At 38.1% G+C, this 24002-nt stretch overlaps 1 protein-coding gene across 1 annotated transcript in view; it reads left to right on the top strand.

Annotated features, from left to right (window-relative positions):
• The window catches only part of mrps35 (mitochondrial ribosomal protein S35), a 32647-nt gene that overhangs the window by 139 nt on the left and 8506 nt on the right, over nt 1-24002 (top strand). Inside the window, exons 1-7 of the mRNA XM_079810199.1 lie at nt 1-38; nt 2330-2379; nt 2478-2645; nt 5534-5594; nt 5672-5811; nt 15713-15822; nt 15916-15985. The exon at nt 1-38 is cut by the window's left edge and continues 139 nt beyond it. Coding sequence (XP_079666325.1) covers nt 1-38; nt 2330-2379; nt 2478-2645; nt 5534-5594; nt 5672-5811; nt 15713-15822; nt 15916-15985 — 637 coding nt within the window. The remainder of the gene's footprint in view (nt 39-2329; nt 2380-2477; nt 2646-5533; nt 5595-5671; nt 5812-15712; nt 15823-15915; nt 15986-24002) is intronic.

Raw genomic sequence — 24002 nt, forward strand, 5'->3', positions numbered from 1 at the left:
CCTCTCAACAAGCGCCGTGGCCACAGAAAGCGGTAAAGGTAGCGTAATCTCTTATTTAATCTATTTACGGTATTAATATCATATGTATATGAGTTGTATGTGTATATATCATATTTGTGTGTGTGTGTGTGTGTGTATATATATATATATATATATATATATATATATATATATATATATATATATATATATATATATATATATATAATTAGTCAGGTAATTGTATTTATAATATACATTTTGAGTATATGGATTGAAAGTCTGAATATATGGATTGAAACTTGAATATATGGAATGATAGTCTGAAATATATAGATTGGGACTCTGAATATATGAAATCAAAGTCTATTTTCATTCCATAATTTCATATATTCCATATGTATATTGTTTTTAATAAATATATTTATATTTTGTACATGAAACTGTAAAATGTTTCATTGTGTCCTTAGTGTTACATGAGGCAAAAATCTTTAAAATAAATAAATTATGAAAAATTTTATTGATATTGTTATAGTGTCCAATTTTAAGCAGGAAAAAACAAATAATTTTTCCCTCATTGATATCATATTGCGTACCATAGAGGGTTAATAGGTAAGTAATGCGAGACAAATGAGTAGTATTACAATAACACTTCAGCTACTACTATTAACTAATATGCAAATCAGTAAAAGTAATATCAAATTTACATCACAACATTGATTCATGTCTTTTTTTTAAACTCAGAACATACTCATAAGATGCATCACTAATGATTCAAGTGTTATCTAGTCACTCTACAAGAACTACTAGTGAAATAAAGATGTTTTTCACTTTAAAATAATGGTCCAGATCTCTAGTAGGCCCTGCAGTGACCAGGTAAACACTTGAGTAATTATTAGTGATGCATTTTATGACCTATATTCAGAGCAAAAACATTTATTACACACGATAATGTTGTGATTAGTAATCAATTGGTTATTCTTTATAATATGTCATAAATGTGCATACCACGCTCTTGCATATCAGTGATATTTTAGCCAACATTTCCCCAAGAGATTCGTAAATTCCTTCGATAATGAAATTATTTTGATGAGCATTACTCATAAGCATTAAGAATGTTGCATTAATGAAAATATGATGTAGGCTCAAAACTGTGTTGTTTGGAGTATGACCAGCTGTTGCAAAAAAAGTTTTCTAGTTCAACAAAGTATTGGAAAATTTCAGAGAATGCCATTTTTTTTTAAAGCCATGGAATCCAGAAGGTTATTGCTCTGATAACCGGGATATAACTAGCTATACATTATTCATTAAGTACTGTCAAATTTGCTATTTAGTTCTACTTTCATACTCAAACTTTATATTATAAATAAAATAATTACCTGAACGGCATGACATATATATATATATATATATATATATATATATATATATATATATTAGTGCTGTCAATTCAGTTAATCGCATCCAAAATAAAAGTTTGTGTTTACATAATATGTGTACTGTGTAAAATTATTATGTACTATAATACACACACATGCATGTATATATTTAAGAAATATTTACATGTATAGAATGTATATATATTTATATTAAATACAAATATTTTATATATAAATAAAACATGTTTTAAATATATACATGCATGTGTGTGTATTATATATACATAATAATTATACACAGTACACACAAACATTTATTTTGGATGCGTGTGTGTGTTTGTGGGCTATATATATATATATATATATATATATATATATATATATATATATATATATATATTAGGGCTGTCAAAAGATTAATCGCGATTAATCGCATCCAAAATAAAAGTTTGTGTTTACATAATATATGTGTGTGTACTCTGTTAATTATTATTTATATATAAAAACACACACAAGCATGTATATATTTAAGAAAAAAATATTATTTTTATATATAAAACATTTGTATTTATCTATATTATAGATTATATAAATGTATATACATGCAAATATTTCTTAAATATATACATGAATGTGTGTGTATTTATATATAAATAATAATTAACAGAGTACACACACATATATTATGTAAACACAAACTTTTATTTTGGATGCGATTAATCGCGATTAATCTTTTGACAGCCCTAATATATATATATATAATATATGGATATGGATATGTGTGCCATAGTATTAGCATAGTTTACATTATGCGCCAGTTGCTTAATTGTTCGTCTGACATGTTTTTTCTATGTTAATGGTTTCTTTTAACCTAATATTACCACATCTAGTATTGCTTGCTGTATTTTTGAATGAGGTTAAATGTTGAATTGTACTCTGAATCTCAGCGCTCACTGAATGTGTGATTGCAGAAGCTGCAGGTAGAGGCGGTGGCCGGGGTCAGTGGAGGTCAAAGAGACAGGTGGACTATCACACTTTACCTCAACACAAGCGTTTGTTTGCGTTCTGGTCTATGATTGGGCAAAGCAGAAAATTAATACTATTGATAATGAAACACAGGCTGGGGATCCCAGGACAGAGCGGATGGTCCCGGATCAGGACTGGACCGCGGTTTATCCCACCGCTGCGCCATTCAAACCGTCCGCCGTTCCCCTGCCGGTGCGGATGGGATATCCCGTGAAGAGAGGAGTACCGCCTGCCAAGAAGGGCAACCTGGAACTGATTAAGGTGATCCTTGAAAATAAACACATACACAAGCAGATGTGCAATATACCATGTTTATTTGTTAGCTATTTATTTATGCGTTTTGATGTCACAGCGCCACAGCAGAATTATAAGATCAGTTTGATATACAACTTTTTTGAGCAAACATTTTTATAATGCAGGACATTTCTTCCGTCATGTGAAAGCATTGCTGAGTTGCATCATGGAAACCTGTCTTAAATAGAACATTATAAGACATTTTCTAAACCTTCTGCTTTTTTTATTGGCTATATTGGTCAAAAGTAGAGTTGCAAAGGGGCTGAAAATGGTCAAAAAATAATGGAAAGTTTCCAAAAATCCAGGGAAGTTCATGGAAACTTTGCAACCCTTATCAAAAGTGATGTCCGGAAGGGGATATTTGGTGTTTTTATGACCCTACAAATCTATTTAACCATCAAAATATGAGGAAAATATATTCTGTTTTTAAAATATTTTAAATATAAGGGAAGAACAAAACACTAAACTTGGTTAAGATATTTATCTGACCAAATTATTTGGCAAAACTACAGCTACAGGTTTTTACTTTACCATGCATAGAAAAACAAAACGTTCACAGGAAGGACAAAAAACATACATTGACTACATCAACATAATCAGTTATTAATATATCTTTGGTTTGTTTTTTGCATGTGTTCATAAATCATAATTGGCCAAAAATCCTGTCCGCACAATTTGGTTATCACAAATAAAATATTTAAAGGGGTGGTTCCGTGTTTTTTTTCTAGGCTTGGTTGTGTTTATGGGGCACAGTATAACATAGTCTTAATACTTCTTTTTTTTTTTAAACGCCATATTTTTCTTCTATTTTACCTTTATTCCACACCGCTGTCTCCACTGTCCTTTGAACGGCTGGTTTGCTTCCTGCTTCTGTGAAGCCCATCCCTCTGAGAAACGCAATGGTCTTAGATTGGTTAGATGGCCAAATGTAGTTTGTAGTTCTGCAACAGCTCTCTCTCTTTCGTAATGACTGCGACGTGGCCCCGCCCACTTTGTTGCGTGTTCGCTGGGGCAGCGTTTATGTTAATAGCAGGTGTTTATGATGTCACCAACCCGGGAAGAAGCTTGTTGTAGTCCAAACCGGCCGTTTTTGTAGGCAATAAACTGCCATAACTGGGGTGGTAAACCACGATTTCACTATTCTAACTTTAGCTAGCGTGTAATGTTGCTGCTTGAGCATAAACAACATCTGCAAAGTTACAACGTTCAAAGTTTAAAGCAAAGGGAGATATTTGCTTTTAAAGAAATCAGTTTCTAAGAACTACAGCAAACGGCCAGTAGGCGACTACACACATTCCTCCAGGGCTTGCTGACATCACCAGGCCCAATATTTACATAAACCCCTCCTCCGAGAATATTAAATAGGGGGGGGGGGGGGGGGCATTTTGTATCGCGGCGCTGTTGTGGTATAGTTAGGCTGGAGTGGTGTTGCCGCGATGCCGAGGAAACGCTGTTATTTTCATCCGGATTGCAGGTCTGGGGTACTTGCTCTGTTCAGCCTTCATAGGGACGGGGGTGCGTTGCAGAGCGTTTAACATACAGCATGTTACATGCACGTGTGTTTGAGTCAGCGGGGAATCAGGCGCGCGCGGGGCTCCCTGCAGCACATCTAACAGAGGAAAACATCCACCGTCTTCGCGATTTCAATGCCAGATTTGCACAACGTCAGCTGCGTGAAAAAAACACTGCCGGTGCGTGGATGCATGACGCGCGCGCTGCACATTTCACGGAGGACAACACAAACTTCCACAAACTTCGCGAGTTCAATACAGGATATGCACCACGGCTTGTCCTGAAAGCTGGATTTACAAACAGAAGCTGTTTACGGGCCACAGCCATTAAGTCTGATTTATTTTTCATCGATGTGTTTTCCTGTAATAGGTTGTAGCAAGGAAGTAAACAGATGACAACACTGTTCTGCAAACCAGTCTGTTAAATGCTCATTCATACTTAACGATATCCGACGAACATCTAACGTTACAAACATTAACGTTAAAATCTCAACAGCGAACCTGGCATTAGTGTAAATGATTCTTTGATTAGAGCTTTTATGTATTGTTTATCTACAGGCTTGCTAAACATGGTTCTGTGTGTGATTTGGCTAACTTACTAAAGTCAGTGCTTAGTGTTCGTTTTGGGTTAACGTTAGTTCTTGCGACAGATATTTGGCTATAATTGTTCTAAAAATACAAAAGTTAAAGTGCCATTCAGTAGCGATCACTATAGATCCGCAGTCTTTACTCTCGAGGACTGAACAGGTTCTGCTCGATCATCTTCACTCAAATGTTCTGGGTCTGATTCGAGCTCATATGGTTTTATTGACGCCGTTGTTTCTAATACTGAACAGCCTCCGGTAAGGGGCGTGACGTTTCCGACGTGCACTGCGGTTAGCGAATAACAACACACTGGGCCAGCTAACCAATCAGAGCCCATTGCGTATTTTTGAGGGACTGGCTTCATACAACCCGGAAAGCATCAGACCGTTTTACAAGGAGGGACAGAGCAGTGTAGAATAAAGGTCAAATATATGACAAATAAGGCAATTTTTTTTTAAACGAAGCATGAACACATGTTACAGTGCACCCCACAAACACAGTCAAGCCTTCAAAAGAATGTGTTTTACCACCCCTTTAAAAGACAATATCTCTGTTTGCCTTGAACTTTCAGCGCTGTAACTTTGCAGATACTGTTTATGCTCAAGCAGCAACATTACACACTAACTAAAGTTTAAAAAGTGAAATCGCATGCAACCACCCCTTTAAATAAAAAAAGTGACGAGGTCCATTTTCCTTTCACCACTGCTGTACATTAAAATGTGTGCACTTTTTTTAATCACATGCTCAAATGTCTTTCAGATTCCAAACTTTTTACACTTGACCCCGGTTGCCATTAAGAAGCACTGCGAGGCCCTGAAGCGTGAGTTATACATGTGATTGTTGCAGTTATTAATATCGAACGGCAGTTGATGACATGCAAATGTTTAATTTGTCCAGCGTTCTGTACGGAGTGGCCATCAGCCCTGGACTCTGATAAGAAATGCATGGAGCACTTCCCAATCCAGGTGCAGAGTAAGGAATTTGTATCCGCTGGACAGTCGCTGAGAAACCCGGACGCGCGGATAGTGACACTGAAGGTGAATGTTTATTATTTTTTTTAAATCTTTAATAAATATTTTTCAAATAATGAAGAAGTTTTTGGATATGGCTTGTTTGATTGAAAAAGAGTGCATTAGCGCCCGCCCCCTTTTTCAGCGGCGCTGATTCCGGAAGTATTTTTTCCATTCATTTTTCCCATTGGGATATCAAAAAAGTCTTTGTTACAGAGTTAAAAGCCCATCAGCTACGAGGTGAATCACAGCACTACAAACTTTGATTTGAAGCAACAACAAAAAATCGGACAAAGATACAAGACTGTGTGCTTAACAGCTTTAGTGAGGGAAAGAACTACAATCCCATGAAGCATTGCGAACAACATAATCAAATTAAACTACTCATTTAAAAATGTTGATACAATATATTTTAAGTGTAATGCAAAATATACATATATATATATATTATACGGCTTAGGGATGCACGATATATCGGCAACATATCGTTATCGGCCGATAAATGATTATTTTTGATGTTATCGTTATCGGTCCAATAAGAAAATTTGACCGATATAGTCAAGCCGATAGATAATGTATTATTTCCTTCAGCTGAGACGGACGCGCTGTCCACCATGATGGGTTTGAATTGCTCTAAATATGTTTGGAATCACTTCGAAAAGGAAAATACAGTTATGTGCAACATGTGCAGCGCAAGTCTTCTATAATCTACATAAAATGATAATGAGAATAGAATAGGCTGTAAAAGAGCGTTGTGTTTCAGCGCGTTTGTTGAGGGAAGAGCGCGCCCACGGAGTTACACCTTCATGACGAGCACAGTCAAGTTCACTTGTGCATTCACAGCCTTTTGTGCCATTGTAAGTTGTAATATTATATATATTATTATTCTGTGTATGTAATATCATATAGGATGCGTTTGGTTGAGTTAATAAACGATGCAGTAAAGCACTTCATTGTACCGGTCTTTAGCTTCAGCGCGCGCCCACGGAGTTACACCTTTCATGACGAGCACAGTCAAGTTTGCTTGTGCATTCACAGCCTTTTGTGCCATTGTAAGTTGTAATATTATATTTATTATTTTGTGTATATAATCCCATATAGGATGCGTTTGGTTGAGTTAATTAACGATGCAGTAAAGCACTTCATTGTACCGGCGCGCGCATTTCAAACAGAAATGCACAGCATTAATAACTACTGGGACTGTCCTATACATAACACTGCAATGAGAATATTTCTGTTATAAAACGTAGTGAATTCTCTGGGTTTAGTTGTTTTTCAGCGCGCTGTTGTGGGAAGCGTCAACAACGCATTCTGACCAGCCAAGTTCGCTTGTGCATTCGCGTCATTTTAAGCATATGTAGCCTAAGTCGTAATATTACGTTTTTGTAGTATAAACATCTGATTAAAGTCATATAGGATGTGTTTCGTTAAGTCAATAACCCGCAGTGCTTCACTGTACCGGTGATCATCTTAAGTTTCAGCACGCTCTCAAACAGGGGAAGAGCATCCACAGGAGTTATAACCCTTCACCTATGCGTGATTTTGTGCTAATATAAGTTGTAATATTATATTTATTTTGTATAAATATCTGATTGTTCTCATATATGATGCGTTTAGTTGTTAATTAAACTTCTAAGCGCTTCAGTTTATGGTTTTTCGTTCATTCTCTCCAGCTTCAGCGCGCTCTCAAACAGCAACATCATTCCTAATAGACTAGACTAATATTAAAGATGTTTACTATTACTGTAATATTAAACATATTTTTTTTCAAAAACACAGAAGCATTATTTTTTATAATTAGCACTTTTATTGTTCTCGTATCATTTCCATCAACAATATGGTTTGATTAAAACCATTTCTTTATCGTCTGTGCGGAGGTTATTTCATGCACTTGCATTCTGATTCTTTATTATGCAGCCTAAGTAATGCTGTTCAATTACTTGTTTGCATTATTTAGGTATATTATTTTTATTTTTTAGACAATATAATTTTTGGTAACATTTTACAAATAAGGTCTCATTTTATTAATGCATTAACTATCATGAAAAAACAGAGAGCAATAACCTTTGTTTCTTTTAGTAATAAAATGTTTTGTAACAGTCCATTCACAGTTCATACCTAATGTTAAAAGACACAACTTTGGGTCTGAATATGTTGAGATTAACATAAACTAAAATTAATAAATCCTGTTGAAGTATTGTTCATTCATTGTTGGTTAACTAATACTAACAAAAATTAAACCTTATTGTAAAGTGTTAAAAAAAAAAAAATTGGCCATAGGAGTGTAAAATTAATTTGAAAAGGTAAGGAATCTCACACTGGTTCAAATAGGCTACTGTAGTGTATAGGTTTGATTTATGTTGAAGTGTTTGGGACATGGCTTTTAATGGTGAGCCTTTTGTTTTTGTAATCAGGCTCTCAGAGTTTATTAAAATTTGTATTTAGATTTATCGGCCAATATATCGGTTATCGGCTTTCAAATATTAAGAATTATCGGTTATCGGTATCGGCCAAAATGTTCATATCGGTGCATCCCTAATACGGCTTATATATATATATATTAAGGCTGTCAAAAGATTAATCGCGATTAATCGCATCCAAAATAAAAGTTTGTGTTTACATAATATATGTGTGTGTACTCTGTTAATTATTATTTATATATAAATACACACACAAGCATGTATATATTTAAGAAAAAAATATAATTTTTATATATAAAACATTTATATTTATATATATATTATAGATTATATAAATGTATATACAGTATATACATGCAAATATTTCTTAAATATATACATGAATGTGTGCATTTATATATAAATAATAATCAACAGAGTACACACATATATTATGTAAACACAAACTTTTATTTTGGATGCGATTAATCGCGATTAATCTTTTGACAGCCCTAATATATATATATATACAAAGTATTTTGAGAGCGACTGGATGGGAGTGTGCGGAGCTAACAATCTTTTGGGGCTTGTTGCATCATGGGTAATGTAGTCTTTCACCAGGAATTCCACTGTTAAACACAATTATTTTAAAACCAAGTTGAAATAATGTTGGCTGACAGCTTCAGCAGAAGCTAAAACCATGGATTAACAACCTCGCAGCTCACAGTAGAGCTGTCTTTAAAGATTTATAAGTTATTGTTCAAAATCAATTTCCTTATGGAGAAAATGAATGGAGTTTTTACTTCAGGAACCCGACTGTTGAACTCTCTTGCTTTATTACGAACACTTAGATTTGCCAGGTTTATGGCTTCTAATAGGTATTTTGTTAGAAGCAAGCAAATTGAGATGTATGTTGTTTATTTTCTGTGAACTAATCGGTTTGGATGGGCAGATATTCAACACATTTTCTTTAATTTCTTAGGTGTTTTCTGTGTAAACCTTTTTCCCGAGGTACCTATTTAGAATAAACTGTGTGTAAATGGCGTGTCAATACAAAACTAACCCTAGTTGGTCACATTACATGGTCTCTCTCAGGTTAATTAGGTGGTTTTTGGACAGAATATGGCGTTTACTGATAATCAAGAGTCTGTGTACACAAGACTACCTTTAATTTAGCATTATGATGAACTGTTTTTCTGTCCATACAGTATGTCTCCTCTTAGCAGGATTAGTTATGATTATAGGCTCAGTATTTATTTGAAAGGTACGGGAGAATTCAATAATCATAAAACACTGGATAATTAATAACTCATTTCTGCTTGAGTAAACAACACTGGGACTGTTGTCAATAAACAAATGTACCTGTTCATGAAACGCCCTGTGACTTGAAGACATGCGTGATGGATTTCGATATATATTCTCCTTTATTTATAATCTGAAATGTTATTTATCATAAATCTCTCACCATCTGCCTGGAAAACCGTTAGATTATGACTGCAATTGGGGAATCGCCATCTGACTTTAATCCCGTTGGATTAGGGCTAGAAGTGAAGGGGATCAAAGGGCAGAAATACGGGATGAGTCTCCGGGTGGGAGAGTCTGTCCTTCCTTGACTGAAACACCAAGAAAACCCCAGATGAATGAAGTGATATTGCATTGTGCACTATTGTTTTTCTTGGATCTGTTAGTTGGAGAGAGCTTAGTGACATCACTGCGTATTGTGTTTGATCCCATTGGCCAATCCGGAGCAGAATTTAAAGGGCAGAGCTGTTAAAAATAGTCATTTTTGAGTTTTGTTGTTTGGAAGAATAAGTCGATTTTGTTTATTTCAGATGGAGGAAGGCCAAGTGCAATTAAAGTGAAATTGATTGCTGTAGATTTGGATTAAGTGAATCGTGGAGGTCGTCCTTCGATGAACTTTGATTTTTAAGTCTGGGAAACTTTTCTTACGTAACTGTGCTAGTTTCATGTCTCTCCCAAAACTGCTCTATTTCTTCTCACATAATGTACTAATTAAACCTATTTGTAATTAACATTAAAGTATTATATATCCATTAATGTAGTGGGATCCTTTTCACATCAGGGTTTATTTTGTACTTTATCCCTCATGTATTCTCAATTTAGCCTGGCTCTGCCCTCCTACATACTTCCGCTCGATTTTAATTTTCTTTCAGTACTCCATCTGGGATTGCGGTATATTCTCAGGTTTTCTCCAGTCCAATTTTAACCGGTCCAATCAGCGAACAGAGGGAGCGATTGGTTATGGCAGATCCAATAGTTTTAAACTTCAACAGAGTACTCGCCTTCAAGGAAGTTAACGCTTGTCAATGGAGAGTGGCCAGACTCTCTGTACAAATATGAACGATGAATGTACGAGAGTCTGGAGGACCAGGCCATTCTCAATTATGTTGCAGAGCTCTTTTTTTTTTTTCTACCGGTGCGATTGAATTTTGTTAGAGGTCACGCAGAAGTGGAACGAAACCGTGCGACTGGTTTGAACTAGGGATGCACGATATTGGATTTTTGCCGATATTCGATATGCACATATTTTTCAACTCATTTTGGCCGATGCCGATATCGAGACCGATATATGTTTATTTTTTACCTTTGTTTGGAAACAACACCATTTTGAGCAAAAACTATTTTTTTTTTTCATTCTGGTTTCAGATTTCTGATGTCTCCTTGCTAAAAGGATACTTGTTAAAGATAAATAAATGTTAATAAAGTTATTTTTATAATAAGAGTATATTTTCTCTAAAAATAATAATAATAAAGTCAGTGATTTTTCATCCCAGACAGATGCAGTTGTAATCTAAATATTTTATTTTTGGATTTTATGTTTGTGCCTATGAAGTGTGGCATCAGTTGATGCTGTCTTTAGCTTCAAATAAAAAAATATACAATTATTTTAGTGCTCTTTGGATTATTTTTCATCATCCATTTCATAAAATTGTTTTACAGATTAATAAACTGTATATACAAGTATTTAATTTGAAACCGTGTCATGTTTGTGATTTGACATCATTACTGCTTTATTTATTCAGAAAAAAATAGTAACTTCAATTTATTTGTGTATTCTACTTTTCATTTTATTACTGTAACAACAGCGCCCCCTCTACATATATATAACATTTTAGAGGGCGGGCACTAGGACCTGGAGGAGGATTCTGCTGCTGTGGAGGCTTCTGCTGCTGTGGAGGCTGCTGCGATTGTTTTTGGCTAGTTTTGTTGTGAAAACCCGGCAACCCTACGTTATCGGTCACGTCCTTCTGTACATTCACAAATTCAAGGCAGCATTTAAAAACGGTCAATATAAATAACCATACATGCAATGTATGTGCATGTTTTTGCTTCAAGAATGACAACATGGCTGACATGATCTTATCACTATAGCAGTCCTTGCACATGTGAGTTATTGCAGGCTCGTTTCAACACGTTATCATATCGCCATAATTTTTTCATATCAGCCGATGCCGATTTTTATATTTTATGCATTTATCGGCCGATTCCGATGTTGTGCCGATAATATCGTGCATCCCTAGTTTGAATGCGAGCTTAGGACAGGTTTACTCAAGAGCCGATCTCGATCACATGACACCGCTACTACACAGCGCTGGAGATCCAGTGAGAAAGAGTTTGAATTCACCGCAAAATTAATAACATCGCAGCGAAATCTAGTGGGAAGTATTGACATGGAAACCAGGAGAAACATTGTGCCATGAATGAGCAAGTAATAGAAGGCTTTTCATTTCACAAATCACCAACACTCACCATGGATTTAATGTAGCATGCTAACTGTAACCATGGTATTGTGGCAGAAATAGTCGTGTTTTTTTTTACATTAATTATCTCAGGGTTCGTACAACCTTCTGAGAGTGAAATTCAAGCACTTTTCAAGGGATTTCAAGAGCTTCGTACTTTTTCCAGAACTTCAAAGCTCTAAATATTATCCAATTTTAATGTTGTTTTTAATGTGTTTAAAAGTTTAAAGATGTAACTAGCAGAAAAATAACACTTAATGGCAAACAAATAGCCTGGTCCTCCCAGACTCGTACATTTCATCTGTACAGAGAGTCTGGCCGAATGGCTTCGCTCGCATCTTTTCTCTGCCGCCATTACTCAACTACAACTCAAACTAGCACACAACATCAATGTCATCGTTCTCAGCCACTCCCTCTGTTCGCTGATTGGACCGGTTAAAATTTGGCCGGAGAAAACAAGTGAACCAGGCTGAACCCGAAATCGCCCCCTATACCCTCAAATAGGGCACTATCTGAGGGGACAGCCATTTGTAGTGGTGACTGAAACCATAGTGGACGTTATTGAGTGCACTCATTCAATCCCACAATGCACCGCAATTACGAGTGTTCAGTCGATGTACACACAACGGCTGCCTGACTTCACACACTCGTTTTTATTCACTCCTTCAAGTGAACTATATTAGTGGATAACGTAGGGAATAGTGAATGAGGGTTTAGGGGTGATTTCGGATTCAGTCCCAGACAACGTACTGAAGGAAAATGAAAATTGAGCTGAAGTACGTAGGAGGGCGGAGCCAGACTAGCAAACAAACACTTTTAATGAATAAAGACATGAAATTACCACTATAACCAGTAGATGGCGGCAGAGGAGCACTTATTGGCTTGTTAGCCATTTCCAGTCCCTAACATATGGACAAAAGTAGGAAGTCACAAAGTTTCATGAGAAACAAAAACGTTTCTTTGAAATTGTGACGGAATAACACCGAATGCAAATAAAGAGTGCTTCTTTTATAATCTCTGAATGATACTATAGAAGAGCAAAATGAGTAGAATATTAAATTGTCCGTATAAAAATGTGTTTTTTGCAAGATACTTTTGTTAATATCTTGTTTGTTATCTGCATTTCAATTCAAGCTCTATGCTTTACTGTCAAATTTCCAATAAAAAAACATGTAATATTTTTAAAAACTGCACTTATTAACCTCCTTAGCTCTGAGACCATTTTGGGGGATTTCCGCCCGGATTTGGCCTCCCCAAATTGAAAAGCAACTCATACCCACATAACTCTCTCATACCCATCTCTAAATACACAATACTGGTGTAATTTTACAGGAAACCGTTTGAAGTTACATAAAACACTGCTAAAAGTGATACACATGTAAGTATTATGTTGTCAGAGCTGTAAAAAAGAGGAATTTTTGGTTATAAATTAATTTTTGAAAGTTTATAACTCAGGCCGTGTGAGCTCTAGCACCCTGCTGACAGTTTGGGCTGTTTCCACTAGATGGCAGCAATAATTAATCAAATTTAGTCTGTATCGTGTGCAAGATTTATTCAAATAGATCTAAAGTGAGGAATATTACCTTTTTTTATGTAATTTCCGCCTACACAAATCTCTCCAATATACAAGTCTCTGCATATACAGTGGTGTAAATGCGATATCCTAGTGTCACAAAATTCATTTTTCTGGTGTTTGCTGACATATGCTGGAAAAAGCCCAAACTGTCTGCAGGGTGCTAGAGCACACAGGACCTGAGATATACACTTTCAAAAATTAATTTATAACCAAACAATCAAAAAGCACCTCTTTTTTTGGGGGATGTATTACAGCTCAGACAACACATACTTAAATGTTTATAATTTCTAGCAGTGTTTTATGTAACTTCAACAGGTTTCCTGTGAAATTAAACCACAATTGTGTATTTAGAGACACTGTATGTGGGTATGGGAAGCTTTTCAATTCGGGTAGGCCAAATACAGGCGGAAATGGTCCCAGAGTAATTTAGTGTAAAAAAGTTGCCAGAGTGATGCATATCTCCAGAAATTTGACATTTAAGCTCTCAAATGGTCAGAGCTTCTCCACAGACATTTAAAATTTAAAGTATATACATGATGATGTCATTCCGGACCCTTATCAGGGTCTGCATGGTTTAAGAGGTTAATGCAAAATATTAGTAATTTTATAATTAAATTAACTTTATTGCACCTCCATCTGTAGAACTTAGTGGCACCGCTCTGGAAGCGTGTGATGCATCTTTAACCCTTAATCGTCCCTCAAGTAGGGTTTACGTTTGAGTCCCTTGGGGTCAGATAGACCCCAAACTTTTACAGAGCGATTGCATAAGGAAATATAATTTTTTTTACATGGAAAACTATATATCATTTTTTTTATTTACTTCTCAACTATACATTTATGCTGTGTTTTTGTGGGTATTTGGTAGTTTTTTTACCTATTTACTGCACAAATACTTAACTATGTCATAAATTGACTCATTAAAAATTATTTTTTTATGAAAAAATCACTTGAATGATGATCTTAAATAAATATAAATAGTTTTTGGACATTGCTCTATGTGTTAGGGATAGAATACCGCCATCTGTAGGTTTGTGGAAAAACTTTAGGAATTATAGTTAAAGAGAAAGAGAGTGCAATGACCACATTATCCACTAGAGGTCCATAGGGAAGTTATGCAAAAGTTAAGCTGCCGTTCATCTTTCTTTTATTTGCCCTTTTCCTTCTCTTTCTCATGATTATTCCATGTTGCATTTGTGCTCTAGTATTTGTCCTTCATTTATGTATGGAATTTTTTCAGATTTATGCCAGTTTTGTTGATTTTATTTGCCAGTTTCTATAAAAATGCTCTCTGTTGCAGTCACACACATGTGTGTGTTTGTGTGTGTGTGTGTGTGTGTGTGTGTGTGTGTGTGCGTGTGTGTATGAGACAGAAAGTTCGTTCCACTTTGTGTTTATGCTCTAGGACCAGATCTTGATATAAATGTAGACATTTTCAGATTTATACTGGATTTAGTTGATTTTTTTTTACAAACAAAGTGGAAAAAAAAGCATTTTTACATTTTCCCATTCATTGCCAAAATCCAAGAAAATGCTCCAGACACCTGTGTTTGTGTTTGTGTTTGTGTGTGTGTGTGCATGTGTGTGAACATGCTTGTTCCATATTGCATTTGTGCTCTAGTATTAGTACTTCATTTATGAATGAAAATCTTTCAGATTTATGCCAGTTTTGTTGATTTTATTTGCCAGTTTCTATAAAAATGCTCTCTGTTGCAGTCACACACATGTGTTTGTTTGTGTTTGTGTGTGCGTGTGTGTATGAGACAGAAAGTTCGTTCTACTTTGTGTTTATGTGAACTAGGACCAGACCTTGATATAAATGTGGAAATTTTCAGATTTATACTGGATTTAGTCAAAAAAAAATTACAAAAAAAGTGATTTTTTTTTTTTTTTTTTACACTTTCCCATTCATTTTCAATGTGGGGTCAATCTGACCCCGAGGGACTTAAACGGTAAAAAAAAATGTTCACACCTTCAGAACAACTAAATCAAGCCCAGATTTTTTGTGCATGTTTAGATAGATTATTTAGGAAAAGTCACCGAGTCTCATGGCCCTGAGATGAAGGGAACACTTTTAAAAAATGGAGGAAAAGTCCAGTGGGGTCAGCTGGAGCCCAAGGGACGATTAAGGGTTAACTAATCAAACTCTCTCTTTAATTATAAAGATAGTTGAAAAGTGTTTCTATTCTTTGCAGGTGAAGCTCTCCAGCCTAAATCTGGATGATCACGCCAGAAAGAAGATGATCAAACTCTGCGATGAGCGTTACTGTAAAGACACCGACACACTCACCATCACCACTGACAGGTGTGTGATATGGATGCATATATTCTGTGCTGTATTTTCCTCATTTCCCAATCATAGATTGTCTTTAATATAAATCTTCATGCATGTTTTTAGTTGCCCGCTGAGACAGCAGAATTATGATTACGCCATGTACCTCCTCACCGTGCTTTACCACGAGTCCTGGGTGAGTCTCCACACCACTTCAGATGCATCTGTGCTTTATTAGCTGTCATGTACAAGTCTGTTTAAGGTCATGTCCGGTCACATCTGGACAGGATTTATCAAAAACAAGAGTATATGCTACAGGGGCGAATCTCACGAAAACTGCAGAGAAATATCTAGTTCATACTTCACCCCAAAATAAAACATTTTGCTTAAAGCTACACTGTGTAACTTTTTTAGTTTGTTTCTTAGCTAAAAACACTTAGTTCTTTCAAAAATATATGTGCTCATTAATGTATATTTACTTCTTTCAAGTAATAAAGTATTCTCGTAAGTTTATAATATGCCATTGAAAACACATACGGGTGAGGGGTTCGAATGCGGGTCGCCATGTTGCCCCTCCATCTTGAAAGTACATTAGCCAAAGAGGGACATACCCGTAAATTCAAGCTTTGCCTTTGGCGTTTTAACACTCGATGGCACCGTGTCGAATGTGGATGAGGTCGAACTGGAAGCCATGTTAATCTTGGACTAAATCGGCCACCGTAGGAGTTAAAAACGAAATCGGATTTGAGAAGAACATAAAACTAATATTCACTGGAAAATATCACACAGTGTAGCTTTAAAGAAAATGAAGCCTATTTTAACAGCATGTAGATAGTTGGAGTGAAATATGGCCAGGGCATATGATATATCTGTATCAATATCAGTCAAAATAATTTAATTTAGGGCTGTGCGATATTGAAGAAAAATGCGATATCCTTGTTAAATAATGCGACATGCGATACGATATTGCTTTAAGTGTGTAAAATCTATTTCTTTCACCAACTGATATCTTTCACTTAAAGCATAACCGACTGTGTTTACATGAATGCTCATCAAGACAGCCATTTTGACACAACTGTGTGTGTATTTGACAGTTCGAGTGTGTAACAAAACACGGAAAAAAGAACGGCTTGTGCGCACGTTTCGGTGTGTGTGTGTGTCAGACAGCGCGAGACTGCAAGCTGTTGTTTTTCGCAAGTTATTGCGTTTAATAACTCTTTTTGACATGAAGCAAGTCACATAAGTAACAGTCGTGTGCCCAGTCTATTCTCTGATATACCTAAAACGTACACTTTTCACAATGTTGAAGTAGCCTATTAAAATCATTCAGATATTGCGTGCCCTTGCGATATGCATATTGCGATATGTACATTTGCGATATATTGTGCAGCCCTAATTTCATTGGTCATTTACTGTTGTTCAAACTTATGTTTGGAATGGCAGAAAATTGTAAATGATGGCAAAATTTCATTTTTTGATGAACAGTGCCTTTATGCATGAGCAATAATAATAATAATATGCTTGCCACTGATGATTATGCCTTCTGTATCGGTGCATTGATTGGTTTGTGATCAGCTTCTCTCTGATGGAGGTTGCTCTGTTTTCAGTCCTCACTCGACACATGAATATTTCACATCTCTATTGTGCCTCTTATGAAAGTTTCAGTGGGGGCCCGGGGTGGTATCCATGACTGAGGCCCCCCTGAGGGCCGACATGAAACGATAGGATGAGGGGGGCAGGAATAAAGAAAGGAACAGAGGTTGGGAATCTGCAACAGTGACGGTGCACTTTGTGTTTTTACATTCCCAGCCTTTAGATAGAAGTTAACATGGAAACCTGGAGGTTTAATCTAAGGATTTTTCAGGCTTGAAAAGGTGGAAATGGACATTTTAGTAGTGAAGTTTCTCCTAATTCGACTCATCTCTGATGTTTCTGTGTATATATGTGTGTATATATAATAAATATATATATATATATGTATATATGTATGTATGTTTTTGTATATGTATGTTTTTGAAAGTAGTCTCTTCTGCTCACCTAGGCTGCATTTATTTGAATTAACTGTTTAAATTTGTTTAAATTAACTTAAGTTTTCTATGTGAATATATTGTAAACTATAATTTATTCATCATTACTCCAGTCTTCAGTGTCACATGATCCTTCAGAAATCATTCTGATATCGTTACTTTATTATTATTATTATTTTATTTTTTTCGGGTGAGTAAGATTTAAGAAAAAAAGAAATTAATACTTTAATTTAGCAAAGGCGCGTTAAATTGATAAAAAGTCAGTTAAGACATTTATGAAATTAATAAATATTACAAAAAAAGTAATATTTATAATTTACTTCCATCTTTCTATTCATCAAAGAATCCTGAAATAATAATCATAAATGTTTCTTGAGCATCAAATCCTCATATGAGAATGATTTTTGAAGGATCATGTGACACTGAAGACTGGAGTAATGATGATAAATACAGCTTTAATCACAGGAATAAATTACACTTTAACATATATTTACATTTAGTCATTTTTACAATTAGTCATTTAGCAGACGCTTTTATCCAAAGCGACTTACAAATGAGGGCAATAGAAGCAACTCGAACAGTCAAGGGCAACAATATATTACATAACCATATATATATTATAACATATATTATAACCAAAAACAGTTATTTTAAATTGAAATATTTCACTGTTTTTACTGTATTTTTGATCAAATAAAAGCAGCCGTGGTGAGATTAAGAGACTACTTTCAAAAACATTAAAAACCTTAATGTTTCCAAACATATATATTAGATTAGATTAGATTAGATTAGATTCAACTTTATCGTCATTGGGCAGAGTACAAGTACAGAGACAACAAAATGCAGTTTGCGACAAAAAAAGCAGAAAAGTGCAATGTTATATATAAAGTATTTGACAGTAGTAGGTATTTGGTTTACAGAAGGTGGTTTAGAGTAATATAAATATGTGTAGTGTATTAAGTAACCTTGTACGAGCAGAATATATATGGCTATGGATATGAGATGTATGGATATGTGCAATGTAGTAGTAGCAACATAAGAGTAGTAAGAGTAATATAGAGTATATGCAGTGTATTAGCAGAATATATTATAAGAAAAACAAAATAATATGGATATTCAGTATGAACCATATAGACAGATGTGGTAACGGTACCATTATAAGAGTAGTTAGATTGGAGGCTTAGTAGGTTGGTTGTCACTGGGATGCAGAGCTAGGGTTCAGTAGGGTATATTTATTATATATTAAATATGTTGTAAACTGTGCTGTTTAAAACAATTATATTTAAAATAAATATATCTTAAAAAATCTAAAATATATCATAGAATGTGCAAGAAAATACATTTTTCTATTTTAAAATACATTTAGGATAAATGCAACATATTTGTTGAACAATATAAATATATTTAGTTTGGAATATATTAAATGGCCAAAGATGAGGATATTGGCAATATTTTTTTTTTATTTGAACTTATTTGTAAAAAAATATATCTGAATAGGGCTGTAACGATTTTACCAAAAATAAAAATCTCGATTAATTGAACATTTTACCTCGATTACGATTAATGAACGATTATTTTGCTTTTTTTTTTTCTCTTTGCTTTCCTTTTTTTGCCCTCATAGTTCACTGATAAGGTTTGTACTGTAAATATTTTCTACTATTAAAAGGTGGAAATGAAAATGAAAGTGCATTTCTTTGTGATTTTAAAATACTTGAAGGAAACTTAATTTATTTATTTAAAACTTTATCAAGTAAACTTCCGGCCGACCGCCTTCCCTGTTCAATTAATGGAAAAATTGTTGAAAGTTCCCCTGCCGATGGAAAGACTAACACGACCAGATCCGCTCGTCATGACGTCACGAACACATCTTGAGTTTCACTTTCAACATTCAACACTTTTCCACAGAAGGCGGTCGGCTGAAAGTTTACTTGATAAAGTTTTAAATATGAATATTTTTCTTACACAAACGCGTTGATTCGCTTCAGAAGGCCTTTATTAACCTCCCAGAGCCGCGTGGAGCAGTTATATGACAGACAGATGCACTTTTTATGGACTTCAAAAACAGAGCAACTATGAATCAAATTCTAAAGCTTGGATTAGCCTGGACTTTTGTAATATAACTCAGATTTTATCCGTCTGAAAGAAGAATGTCATACACACCTAGGATGACTTGAGGGTGAGTAAATCATGGGCTAATTTTCATTTTTGGGTGAACTATCCCTTTAAGAAGGGCGATTAACTTACCTGTATAAACTGTGTAAAACATGCAATTACCACATTAATTCTGAGCATCTATAAACAACGATAACTGTATCTTTCCGTGTGCCTGCAAACTGCACTTGCTGACAGGGCGGAGTCACGTGAGTAAAGCCGACATGGGAAAATTACGCCGGTTAGAGACTCTAAATTTCGGTTTCGATTAGTTTTCGATTAATCGTCCAACCCTATATCTGAACCTGTTTTTCATTGGTCATTGGTCTGGAAACTACTTGAAAACAGTGATTTATTTTTTAATTTTTAGTACCTCAAGCTTGATCCAAAATATTTAGGCTGCATCCGAAATCACACACACTTCTATTCTATATAGTAGGCGTAAAACAGTGTGTGACAAAAGAAGTATTCACAGTACTAGAGTAGCCAAAATGTACCCGGATGACTTCTGAAGTGTGCATATGATGGACACTTTACTATCCCATGAGGCCACGGGAGACAATTTGGGAATGACAGTGAAGCGAGGCTAGTGGGTCACATGATAATGACAACATGGCGGATGTAGTACGTCCAGATTACATTTGCTAGTTGTCACAAAGTAATGACTTATTCAAGATAAGCACTTTCTCGAGAAACCAAAGCAATCCATCACTCAATCAGAGCTGGATTTTTCCGGATGATTGACAGCTGTCTCGCCCAATGAGCAACCTGAGAGTGGAAACGGTCGCTGAATAGAGGCGTCTGATTGGCTGACAGGGAGATTCCATTGGAAAAAGCTGTGGGCCGCACCTCAGGAGATTCTCATTACAGCTCGATGAAAGACGCAATCAATAATTCACGGGATATCTGCGTGGACAAACCATCTCCACTTACACTGAGTCCTCGATCAAAGCTATTTAATTGACGGCAGATGTAATGTGACAGTTTCTTTTGTGAATTAAGTGAGACTTGAAAAAGCGATTAGTAACCTTTTGAGTATCGCATGATTCACCTCATTAGCACAACAGAGGATGAATTAGCAGGCGCTTTTTGATAAAACACAGATTAAGGGCGAGAACGGTGTAATTTATACACTTGAACTTCTCAGAGTCTGCAAACTGAAGGCTTCCTACGCAGATGATCTTCTCGCTGTCTGTCTGCCATAAACCCGGGCTGAGGAGTAAAGAACGCGACCTTTTAGATTCAGACAAGGTCAACAACAAAAAATACAACACATGCGCAAGATGTGTGCATTTTCCCATCATGCTCTTCTCGCTAGAGACTCGCTGGCCTTGGGATTGTGTAACTGTGCTCTTCGCTTCACTAAGAAGACTGGCTGAGAGCCACGGTTGAGCTTTGTTTGCCATCCTGGTTGGGAAGTGTAACGGTGTCCGCTGGCCTTTCGCTAGCACAATGGCTAGCACAGTGGCGGCTCAGAGCAGGCAAGACGGGGTAGAATGACGCTGGGAGGGGACGGCACGCCACAAAGCAGACGATTGTTCCCGACCGTGAGGGTGATTGTATCTCCGAGGCCTGATTTAGCTGCCAATACGGCTACAGGATAATCCATTCAAACTGTGTTCACATTGACCGAAGAGGTTTTGGAACAAATGCGGCCTGGATGTATTTCGAGAGGTTAAATATAAACCCTTTTCCATTTCATTTGGTTTTTAATGCAACGTAAAGCCACAAAACGTGATTCACAACCCATTTTATTTCTGTAATATAGGACGGCCTATACAGCGAGATGTAGATGATCAGGCATAACATTATGAACACCTGGTCTGCGGCTATGCTCTGTGTATTCTGACCCCTTTCTATCAGAATTAGCATTAACTTCTTCAGCAGTTTGAGCTCCAGTAGCTCGTCTGTTTGATCAATGAGCCTCGGCCGCCCATGACCCTGTGGCTGGTTCTACACTGGTCCTCCATGACCCTGTGGCCGGTTCTCCACTGGTCCTCCATGACCCTGTGGCCGGTTCTCCACTGGTCCTTCATGACCCTGTGGCCGGTTCTCCACTGGTCCTTCATGACCCTGTGGCTGGTTCTACACTGGTCCTCCATGACCCTGTGGCCGGTTCTCCACTGGTCCTCCATGACCCTGTGGCCGGTTCTCCACTGGTTCTTCATGACCCTGTGGCTGGTTCTACACTGGTCCTCCATGACCCTGTGGCCGGTTCTCCACTGGTCCTCCATGACCCTGTGGCCGGTTCTCCACTGGTCCTTCATGACCCTGTGGCTGGTTCTACACTGGTCCTCCATGACCCTGTGGCCGGTTCTCCACTGGTCCTCCATGACCCTGTGGCCGGTTCTCCACTGGTCCTTCATGACTCTGTGGCCGGTTCTCCACTGGTCCTCCATGACCCTGTGGCCGGTTCTCCACTGGTCCTCCATGACCCTGTGGCCGGTTCTCCACTGGTCCTCCATGACCCTGTGGCCGGTTCTCCACTGGTCCTCCATGACCCTGTGGCCGGTTCTCCACTGGTCCTCCATGACCCTGTGGCCGGTTCTCCACTGGTCCTTCATGACCCTGTGGCTGGTTCTACACTGGTCCTCCATGACCCTGTGGCCGGTTCTCCACTGGTCCTCCATGACCCTGTGGCCGGTTCTCCACTGGTCCTTCATGACTCTGTGGCCGGTTCTCCACTGGTCCTCCATGACCCTGTGGCCGGTTCTCCACTGGTCCTCCATGACCCTGTGGCCGGTTCTCCACTGGTTCTTCATGACCCTGTGGCTGGTTCTACACTGGTCCTCCATGACCCTGTGGCCGGTTCTCCACTGGTCCTCCATGACCCTGTGGCCGGTTCTCCACTGGTCCTTCATGACCCTGTGGCTGGTTCTACACTGGTCCTCCATGACCCTGTGGCCGGTTCTCCACTGGTCCTTCATGACCCTGTGGCCGGTTCTCCACTGGTCCTCCATGACCCTGTGGCCGGTTCTCCACTGGTTCTTCATGACCCTGTGGCTGGTTCTACACTGGTCCTCCATGACCCTGTGGCCGGTTCTCCACTGGTCCTCCATGACCCTGTGGCCGGTTCTCCACTGGTCCTTCATGACCCTGTGGCCGGTTCTCCACTGGTCCTTCATGACCCTGTGGCCGGTTCTCCACTGGTCCTTCATGACCCTGTGTCCGGTTCTCCACTGGTCCTTCATGACTCTGTGGCCGGTTCTCCACTGGTCCTCCATGACCCTGTGGCCGGTTCTCCACTGGTCCTTCATGACCCTGTGGCCGGTTCTCCACTGGTCCTTCATGACCCTGTGGCCGGTTCTCCACTGGTCCTCCATGACCCTGTGGCCGGTTCTCCACTGGTCCTCCATGACCCTGTGGCCGGGCCGGTTCTCCACTGGTCCTTCATGACCCTGTGGCCGGGCCGGTTCTCCACTGGTCCTTCATGACCCTGTGGCCGGGCCGGTTTTCCACTGGTTCTTCATGACCCTGTGGCCGGTTCTCCACTGGTCCTCCATGACCCTGTGGCCGGTTCTCCACTGGTCCTTCATGACCCTGTGGCCGGTTCTCCACTGGTCCTTCATGACCCTGTGGCCGGTTCTCCACTGGTTCTTCATGACCCTGTGGCCGGTTCTCCACTGGTCCTTCATGACCCTGTGGCCGGTTCTCCACTGGTCCTCCATGACCCTGTGGCCGGTTCTCCACTGGTTCTTCATGACCCTGTGGCCGGTTCTCCACTGGTCCTCCATGACCCTGTGGCCGGTTCTCCACTGGTCCTTCATGACCCTGTGGCCGGTTCTCCACTGGTCCTCCATGACCCTGTGGCCGGTTCTCCACTGGTTCTTCATGACCCTGTGGCCGGTTCTCCACTGGTCCTTCATGACCCTGTGGCCGGGCCGGTTCTCCACTGGTCCTCCATGACCCTGTGGCCGGGCCGGTTCTCCACTGGTCCTCCATGACCCTGTGGCCGGGCCGGTTCTCCACTGGTCCTCCATGACCCTGTGGCCGGGCCGGTTCTCCACTGGTCCTTCATGACCCTGTGGCCGGGCC

This window comes from Gobio gobio, assembly GCF_949357685.1.
Source record: "Gobio gobio genome assembly, chromosome: 25".
In the NCBI taxonomy this organism is placed as follows: Eukaryota; Metazoa; Chordata; class Actinopteri; order Cypriniformes; family Gobionidae; genus Gobio; species Gobio gobio.